The sequence below is a fragment of the Dromiciops gliroides genome, chromosome 5 (genome assembly GCF_019393635.1).
Source record: "Dromiciops gliroides isolate mDroGli1 chromosome 5, mDroGli1.pri, whole genome shotgun sequence".
Classification (NCBI taxonomy): Eukaryota; Metazoa; Chordata; class Mammalia; order Microbiotheria; family Microbiotheriidae; genus Dromiciops; species Dromiciops gliroides.
In genome coordinates, this window is record NC_057865.1 from 105,904,153 (window position 1) to 105,913,843 (window position 9,691).

Genomic DNA, 9,691 nt, shown 5'->3' on the forward strand with positions numbered 1-9,691 from the left:
AACCGGCTGATAAACAAGTAAGATTAATCTCTTCTTCATGGTCACAGGAAAGTTCTCCATCATCAACAACACCATGAGTCATGGGTGGTTCTGTATGCATGTGCGTGCGTGTGTGCGTGCGTGTGTGTGTGTGTGTGTGTGTGTGTGTGTGTGTGTGCGCGCACGCATGCACTGCTTTTTCCCAGACTGCATTAATTTCTAACAGGCCATTTTTGTCTCAGTCTATAATCTCAGTCTCTATCCCAGATGAAAGGATTGTGCTACTCTGGGAACATCTAGAAAGGTTAGTGGCACTGCCTATGGGTGCCTTGTGGCATAGCCCACTGCTGTAAGGACATTGGGCTTTTCCCCTGCTTGTTGAAGGGATTGAGGAAGGAAACATGTTGTTTTGATCCTATGGAAAGCTACTCCAGTAGTGAAGTGGAATCTTGTGCAATTTGTAGATGAGCTTCACTAGGTAGTTTGTGAGTCATTTCCAGTGACCTTGGCCCATATTTCTGTTGGGTAATCAACTACTTGTGAGGTTCCTACAATAATTTACTATTCTTCTCAAACCTTGTTCAATAAAGCTACTTCTTTCTGGTAAACCCTGGCTCTTTGAAAACTTGTTGAGAAGGCTTACAGGCAACTTCTTCTGTAAAAGAATCCTCTAGGCTCTTATTGGGTTCACTTTCTTTGGCTTTGCAGCACTATGTTCTTCTAGCTTCTGATGGGTACTAAAACCTAGGCTGCATTCCCTCCACCAATCATTCTGTAATTAGTAGATGAAAAAAACAGGGAATTGCCTAAGCCAGAAAGGTGGTTACTCAGCACAGCACTTAGGAGAGGAACAGAAGGAATTTGAAGGTCATCCTTAGCTCATGATTCCAAGGCCCTGTCCTCCACACTATGCTGCAATTCTCTATCACGCTCCCTTCAAATCAAGCTTTCCTATCTTTCCTATAAAGACTTTATCTTTTCCCTCTTTAAATTAGTTAACTTCTTTAAGTTAGATTCTTTATTGGATTCTTTAAATTAGTTAACTTCTTACCTAATATATAATCATAATACCCAAGACAGTTATTTCTTGGATACCATAGCCAGTCTATAGGTGGGGAGGATATGTCAATTCCATGTTGACTAGAATTGGCAGCTATTAAACTTTGTGATCTACCCCCTTAATCTTTGCCCACCCACAGAAGTAGCCACTTTCCCTTTAACTCCAAAAAAACTTACCTTAGAAATTTTCTTTAACTCATTGGTTCAGGAAATAACCTTCCAGGTGGGGATCATTCAGAATGAAGTGACTCAAGTAGCCTGAAGACTCCTTCTTTAGTCTTGTCTTGTCAGGCTGGGAACATGGGACATCTGTAACTAACATTCATATGTGATAGCTTCTTTCTGTTTGAACCAGATAAAGGTAGGCATGTAATGTGGGGTACTGGGAAAAGTGGCATCAGACTGGGAGTTAAAGGAGCTTTGTTCAGGGCTTGACTTATTTAACTGTTTGTGTGACCTTGCACAAAGCACTTTATTTGTTTCTCTGGGCCTCCATTTCCCCTTTTGTAAAAGGAGGCAGTTAGATTTGGATACCCTCCAGATTCCCTTCTAGCTCTAAATCTGGGATTCTAGTATGATTGCAGGACTCCCTTATCTACTCCCCTCTCTTCAAACTATGGATCTGTGATGTCATACTACTCTCTGTTCATCTGCAGCCAATCAGCATTCTTGACTGGTAAGGCCTTAGAAGACTCCCTACCCTTGCCCTTTAATTTAATATTATTGGGAAATTGGTAATAGACTTGGTCCCATCTAACTAAAATCAAGAACTTGATTTTTATTATTTACCATAGCACCTTCTACCTAAATTAGCAAACCTATCACTGAATTCTATACCAAACGATCTGGACCTGACCTAAGTCTTCTAAATTCTATTTCCTTCAATACAGTTTAAGAATTGTCTCCTCTTTTTGTTTTTTGCCGGGCAGTGAGGGTTAAGTGACTTGCTCAGGGTCACACAGCTAGTACGTGTCAAGTGTCTGAGGCCACATTTGAACTCAGGTCCTCCTGAATCCAGGGCCGGTGCTTTATGCACTGCACCACCTAGCTGCCCCCTTTCTCCTCTTTTCGGCCAACAGTTTTCTACATGTCTTCCAGTTTGCTTTTACTTAAAACACAAACGTTATGAACCTTCTTAAAGAGCTCAACAAAACAGTAGTTCTAGGCTTTTGCAAATGCTGTGAGATTTGGTCCATGTATTAGTTTGCATAACATTTTTATTTCTTTTTTTACAAGGTTTGCTCAGGAGAAAACTACTCAAAAATGTCTTGATATAAAAACCAATAAGATCAAAACTTTTGTAAAAATAGAAATTTCATGTCATTCACCTCCTTGACATCCCCACTTTGGAATTATTTTAAAGGTGGTCAGGAAAGCATTCACAGGGGAAGCTCACTGTGTAACCTTTTCAGGTGACTTTAGATGGCTTTGACTTTTTCATCTGTAGCCTTTTGCACATTGACTCCTCAATTTTTACTTCTTTTAGGCATTACTTGTGGATAGCAACTTTGGGTTAGTGGAGGGAACTCATAAGGGTATAGATGAAGCGTCCTCCTAGCTCTTTAGCCTTTTTGCTATACCTGTGCACTCAGCCTGGCAGGATCCCAGTACCGAGGTTTTCAGAGGATCTTAAAGCAGGTGTTCTTACTCTTTTGTGTGTGTCTTGGACCTCTTTGTTTGTCAGGTGGAAGCCTATGGCTACCTTCTGAGAATGATGTTTATAAATGCATAGAATAAAATACAGAATGTTATAAAGGATTAGTAAAAAATAAAGATGTCATTTTTTCCCTCATCCAAGCTCCTGGACCCCCTGAAATCTACACTTGGATCCCAGGTTAGGAACCCCTGACCGGGAGAAACTTGAGACAAATTGTTACTGTAAGGTAGCAGTTCTGAAGTCGCATCTCATGAAGCCAAACTTTTAGAAAATCTTTGCTCTGAAGGTGCCTCTTCACTTTCTTGAGGTTTCGTTTGCTTATCGGCCCAAATATTTACTCCCTGTAATTTTGTTCAGTGTATTGCAATTCAGCAAATAGCTTTTGAGTACCCACTTTGTGTAAACAAGGCCCTGTTCTGAACCCTGCTCAGTACGACTCTCAGGGGGCCAGTTTCCTTTAACTCTGCCACCAGCTGGCTCTATACCCCAGCTGCAGCCCAGGGTTAGGGTTGGAACAACGAAGGGTTTTCATTCTTCTGTTGTCTTCACTCCCCCAATATTTTTCACAGTCAATAGATGGTGATAAGTTTAACAAGGCTTGCAAAATGGAGAAATCATGGGAATAAATATTAAATGGGATAAATCATGGGAATAAGGTTAAAAAAGTAAGATATCTTTATAATCTGAAAATGTAATTATTAAGTGAAACAAGCCTCAAGAAACAACAGATCCAGATCCAAAAAAAACCAAATGAAAATAAAATGAGATAATTCCCCACTCAGCTCTCTTCAGATTTGTATTAAGTTCACTTTTGCCTGCCCTCCCTCAACCTTATTTGCATACTGAATTAGTAGGTCTTTTAAAATTTGTGCTCATAATTCACTCCAGTTTAGATTTGTTTTCTCCTCACAGAAAACCTGTGCCAAGCACCTTTGTTCATTCAGGCTCCATCTCTGTGCCACCTGAGCCTTGTCAGCTCCAATTTTAGCCTCATTTCTCCTTAGGAAGGGGTCATTCCTCCCTTTAACTTCTGTTTTTTTAACCGGACCTGGGATTTCATTGGAATAAGGGGTTCCCACTAAGGAACTTATAGACCTGCAGGTCACCACCTTTTCTGACATTTAAGTCTTACAGAAGATCCAAGGCCACAAAGAGGTTCGGTGACTTACCCAGAATGTGGAAGGGCAGGACTTATACCCACTTCTCCTGGAGCCACTATATCATGCCTGTATAATCTACAGGGTTTTATAGTTCTAGTATAAAAAAGAATGCAATAACTCTAAACATATTTTAGCTTATTTCTAAATGGTCTTTCACTAGCTCAGCCATCTCTCCTTCTGAACATATACTAGTAAACTAGGGCATGTAGAGGGCGGCTGGGTTTCTCTACATCCAGTGCTTTCCTAGTTTCTAGTTCATTCCTTCTGCTGAGGTTCAAAAAATACTAGGAAGGGGCAGCTAGGTGGCGCAGTGGATAGAGCACCGGCCCTGGAGTCAGGAGTAACTGAGTTCAAATCTGGCCTCAGACACTTAACACTTACTAGTTGTGTGAGCCTGGGCAAGTCACTTAACCCCAATTGCCTCACTAAAAACAAAACAAAACAAACAAACAAAAAATACTAGGAAAGGAGAAAATTCTGGTTTGTTGGGATTCTTTTTAGATGAAAGGAAGATGGGAGCAGCTAGGTAGCACAGTGGATAGAGGGCAGGGCCTAGAGTCGGGAAGACTCATCTTCCTGAGTTCAAATCTGACCTCAGACACATACTAGCTGTGTGACTCTGGGCAAGTCACTTAACCCTGTTTGCCTCAGTTGCTCATCTGTAAAATGAGCTGGATGAGGAAATGGCAAATGTCTCCAGGACCTTTGCCAGGAAGAGCTCAAGGAAAAAACGACTGTACAACAAACAATAAGCCTACCATGTCCTTCTGGGTACATTTGGTAGGGCTTCTTTGGTATTTTTGCCCATCAGTCAATCAAGGATTTATTAAACATGGAGTATTCAAGAAATTAAATATACATTAAGTACCTTTTATTTGAAAGTCATTGTGGATGGCGGAATGGATAGAGCACCTGCCCTGGAGTCAGGAGTACCTGAGTTCAAATCCGGCCCCAGACACTTAACACTTACTAGCTGTGTGACCCTGGGCAAGTCACTTAACCCCAATTGCCTCACACCAAAAAAAAAAAAAAAAGAAAGAATGTCATTGTGGTAGGTCCATCCTGAAGAACTATAATACAAGAACCTCCCACCTTTCTGGCACCTCTGCGTCCTCAACTGGGAACTAGCTGCCTTTTAATCTCTCAGATTCTCTTTCTGATTTCAAACACACATGTGTTCCATGACCTGCACATCTGAAGCAGAGAGAAAAGAGTTTCTGCCCTAGACAAAAAGCTTCCCGGCATGTCTTCTGTTGGTACCATTCTTGATTACTCTCTGACCTCCTGGACTCTGGGCCACACAAACATTTCTGCCTGTTGGCCTCCTTAATGACTTCCCCATCTTCAATGGCTGTGTGCTCTTTCCAGCCTTGTCTACCCACCCCTTTTGACTGGTCTTGTTGCCCATCTGATATACCCGTCAGATGCCTCTTTCCATGTTAGACACTCAAACATGGCCCCCTTTAGCCATCTCAGCCTTGTTCTCTGTGCCTAGTGAACGTGTAGCAAAGTCCTGGGGAACTTCTTGTCACTCACTTGGGATGGAAAAGTTATAACAATGTGAAAAAGGGTCCTCCTCCTAAAACAACATTCAGTTGCTGTTTCTCCTCTGATCACTTCACTCTCACAATTTGCTATAGTTGGGAAGTCTCTCTTGCCACTGTTTCATATTCCCAACCCTCCATCAGAGTATTATGCAGCACTCTTTGATAACAGTATCAGATAGCCAAGAGGTGAGGTGAACTTGATGAAGAATACTATTAATGAGTAAATGGCAAAGCCAAGTTAAAACTCTTTGGCCTTTTTACGTTAGATGACGCTGTGTGGAGGTGTGCGGTATAGTGGGGAGAGTGCTGGACTAGGTTCAAATCCCACTTCCAACACTTACTAGCTCTGTGACCATGGACATGTCCCTGACCCTCAGTAAGCATATCCACAAAATGGGGGTTTTGCCTGTTATGCCTATTGACCTTGTTTGGAGGATGAAATGAGAGGATGTATCTAAAGCACTTGACAAACCTTCCTTGGTATGAGGACTTCCTCTACCAATAGAGAGCGTGGCTACAGCTTCATAGATCATCTTCAGGAGTTGCTGTGGTCACCTGCTCACACCCCAGCTAACTTGATGCTTTTTCAGACTTAGTTTGGTTGTTCCTACCTCAGATAATAGACATGTAGCCTATCCCTAGAGCCTCAATGTCACCCGTCGTGATAGCTATGGCCTCTTCTCTCAGACCATGCTCTTTCCCTTTTTCTTTTCATTTCTATGCAACAAATATGAACAAACAAGCTTCATGTAGGGTAAATAGGAAGTAATTTGCCCTTTGACCTCCATCAGTGTTACCTTGCTTGTATTCAGTACCCAATCCTACCCCAAAGTGGAACAAAGGTTGGAATTCAAATAAGACAGAATTGTAATAATTCTCCCATTGAGAGGATAAGACTGTGTGTCATTGGAAAGTTTTAAGACACTACACTAACTTGAAGATGTCCTTTTTGTAATATTGCTTTATTGGCACACCGTTCCATAGGGGATATCTAGCCTTGGTGATTTGATTTAACCTGTAGCCATGTTTCCTCTTCCTGACAGTGAACACCAATCACCACTCATCCTCCTACAAGTCCAAGTCCTCCAGCATCGTGACCTCCACCAGTGGTCACTCTTCAGGGAACTCGTCCGGAGCCATTGCCTATAGGCAGCCGAGGCCAGGACCACATTTCCAGCAGCAACAGCCTCTTAATCTCAGCCAGGTAAGCCAACACCTCATGAAGATCCAACCAGGTTTTGAGTTTGGTGACTTGCCTGGCTACTGGTTGCTAGGTGGTGCAGTGGATAAAGCACTAGCCCGGAGTCAAGACTTTGAGTTGAAATCCAGCCTCAGATACTTACTAGCTGTGTGACCATGGGCAAGTCACTTAACGTCTATTTGCCCACATTTCCTCATCTGTAAAGTGAGGATAATAATACCACCTACCTCACAGGGTTGATGTGAGGTTCAAATTAGAGAATATTTGTAATTTGGAATATATTGCTACATAAATGTTAGCAATTATTGTTGTTGTTGTTATTGAGTTGTTTTCAGTCATGCCTGACTCTTTGTGATCCCTTTTTGGGTTTTCTTGGCAAAAATACTGGAATGGTTTGCTGTTTTATAAATGAGGAAACTGAGGCAAGAAGGTTAAGTGACTTGCCCCGGGTCACACAGCTAGTATCTGAGGCTAGATTTGAACTCAGGTCTCCTTGATTCTAAGCCTGGTGCTCTATCCACTGCACTGTGTTATTGTCAGGAAAAATCACCTCAAAGCTTCAGCTTCATCTTTGTTTGGTATTAAAAAGCTTGTGCTCAACCCTGTTGAATAGATGGATTAGTTCTAATCTCGCCTGCCTGGAGGCAATGTAACAACTCTGTACAAGCAAGCTTTATATAGGAGAAAAGGAAATAATCAACAGAGAGAGGGACTGGGGAGGCTCCCTGGAGAAGGCGGCATTTCAGCTGGGGCTTGAAGGAGGCCAGGAGGTGGGAATGAGCAGGCAGAGCCCATTCCAGGCATGGAGGGCATGGCCAAAGGCAGGGGAGAGAGTGTCTTTTGTGAGGAACATCGAGGAGCCCAGGGCCACTTTATGGCAGAGTGGGAAGATCAGAAGGCCTGGGGAGGTGGGTCTGAAGGGCTCTGCATGCTGGACAAGATTCGCTGTTGGATCCTGGAGCTCATAGGGAATCCCTGGACATGGGGGGTAGGCGGGGGGGACACATGCTCAGACTTGTACTTGAGGAACATTGCTTTGGCAACAGAATGGAGAATGAACCAGAGCGGCTGTGACAGACAGATGAGCCAGCTGCTTAGGACAGTAATGAAGGTGCAGAGAGATGAGGCCTTGCCCGATGTGGTGACGGTAGCAAGAGACAAGTGGGAATATTTGAGAGATGTTCCCAAGGTGAAATCAGCAGATGGGAGCTATAGACAGTGCAGAGTGGCGAGCCTGGGGAACTAGGAGGATGGTGTGAAGAAGGTGAGCATCCCTGTTGGGATCCCAAGGGAAAGTCCAGTGCAGCTTGCTAAAAGTCACAGCCCCAGCTATCCATAGGAGCAGCACTGTGGCTGATGACCCTCAACATTCCAGCCGTTGTCCCTCTGCCTGGTAGAGAGTCTGACCCAGCCTCTCGGTGCTTCTCTTTCCTTAGGCCCAGCAGCACATCACAACGGATCGTGCCGGACCTCACCGGCGTCAGCAAGCCTACATCACTCCGACGATCGCTCAGGCTCCGTACTCCTTTCCGCACAACAGCCCCAGTCACGGCACAGTCCACCCTCACCTGGCTGCCGCCGCTGCTGCCCACCTCCCTACCCAGCCACACCTCTACACCTACACCACCCCTGCTGCTCTGGGCTCCACTGGCACCGTAGCCCACCTCGTGGCCTCCCAAGGTTCTGCTCGTCACACCGTGCAGCACACTGCCTACCCAGCAAGCATTGTTCACCAAGTCCCTGTTAGCATGGGGCCTCGGGTCCTGCCCTCACCCACCATCCACCCGAGTCAATATCAAGCTCAATTTGCCCACCAGACCTACATCAGCGCCTCTCCAGCCTCCACCGTCTACACTGGATACCCATTGAGCCCTGCCAAGGTCAACCAGTACCCTTACATATAAACACTGGAATGGGGGAGGGGGGATAAAGAGAGGGAGGTTTGAAAGAAGGGAGGGGGAGAAAGGAGAAGGAGAGAGAAAGGGAGCACCTTGGATTGAGGTGGGAGCAAGGCTGCTTTCTATACAGAAGGATGCAGCTCACAAACAATGCAATTGGGGCCAGGGAATGGGGTGGGAAAGGTAAGGAAGTAAGAGTTAGGGGTTGTCAGTGAAACTTGAACAAGGAAGTGGAAGGAGAAGACAGAGGAAAGACATTTTGAAAAAGGAAGGGACTAAGGAGGGGAAATTATTCTATGCTTTTTATTTTTAAAAAGAAAAAGAAAAAAAGAAAACAATAACAAAAAAACCAACCCCACAGAATCATGTATCCATTCTGCACCAAACTGGAGAGGAGAAGAGAGCAGCAGGAAGATCCCAGAACTTGGGGCCCCAGTTTTTGAAGAACTTTACCTATAGACTTTTGAAAGATTATTTTCATATGACAGCAAGTGACATTTAAGAAATTGCTGTCAGGGACGCCTGAAACCGAAATCCACTAGGTTTTTAATCAATTGAACATAAGAAAAAGGGATTTTTCCAGAACTCTGAAGGGTCCACAGCCCTCCTGAGCATCGGGCTGTGATCCAAGGGCACTGATACGTAGTCATTATTCTGGGGATAGAAGAGATGGGGAGGGGGGTGTGGGGTGAGACATAAGAGAGAAGGGGGCCTAGCAAGGCTCTTCACTGTCTTGAATTCAAATTCACGCATTCATGTTTGGCATGATAAGAAAAGGCCGGCGTGATGGACGATCTCCTGGAGAAGGCCTGATTTTCCCTTCTGAGCATTCTGGATCAATCCCTAAGCAATGTTATTCCTAAAACTGTCATTAATAATGTATTTGAAATGCTGAGTTTCCTTTTCTGTTGGCGTTTTACTTTCACTTTGAATCCCTAACCATGTAGGAGGCAGCAGAAGTTTTAGCTGACCCTCTCCCTCCCTGCCTCCACATAGGATGTAGCACCCTAGTCCTTTTCTTCTTCCTTTAAGTTCAACTTCAGTGATACCAATAGATTATTCTTCAATGTGATTGCACAAAAAAGTGATATAACATAGGCATGTAACAAATGTGATTGTCCAGGTGTGTGTGTGTGTGTGAGTGCGTGCGTGCGTGCGTGCGTGTGTGAGTGCGTGCGTGCGTGTGTGAG

At 44.1% G+C, this 9,691-nt stretch overlaps 1 protein-coding gene across 9 annotated transcripts in view; it reads left to right on the forward strand.

Annotated features, from left to right (window-relative positions):
- HIPK2 (homeodomain interacting protein kinase 2) overlaps window positions 1-9,396 on the forward strand; it is a 215,376-nt gene extending 205,980 nt beyond the window's left edge. For 5 of the 9 annotated variants that reach the window (XM_043966155.1, XM_043966158.1, XM_043966156.1 and 2 more), the window contains exons 14-16: window positions 6,446-6,606; window positions 8,040-8,483; window positions 8,863-9,396. In XM_043966155.1, coding sequence (XP_043822090.1) covers window positions 6,446-6,606; window positions 8,040-8,483; window positions 8,863-9,003 — 746 coding nt within the window. In that variant the 3' untranslated portion in view covers window positions 9,004-9,396. Of the gene's footprint in view, window positions 1-6,445; window positions 6,607-8,039 lie in introns of all 9 variants that reach the window. The other 4 variants (XM_043966161.1, XM_043966163.1, XM_043966162.1 and 1 more) reach the window with 1 other exon arrangement.
- Window positions 9,397-9,691: the final 295 nt, after the last annotated feature.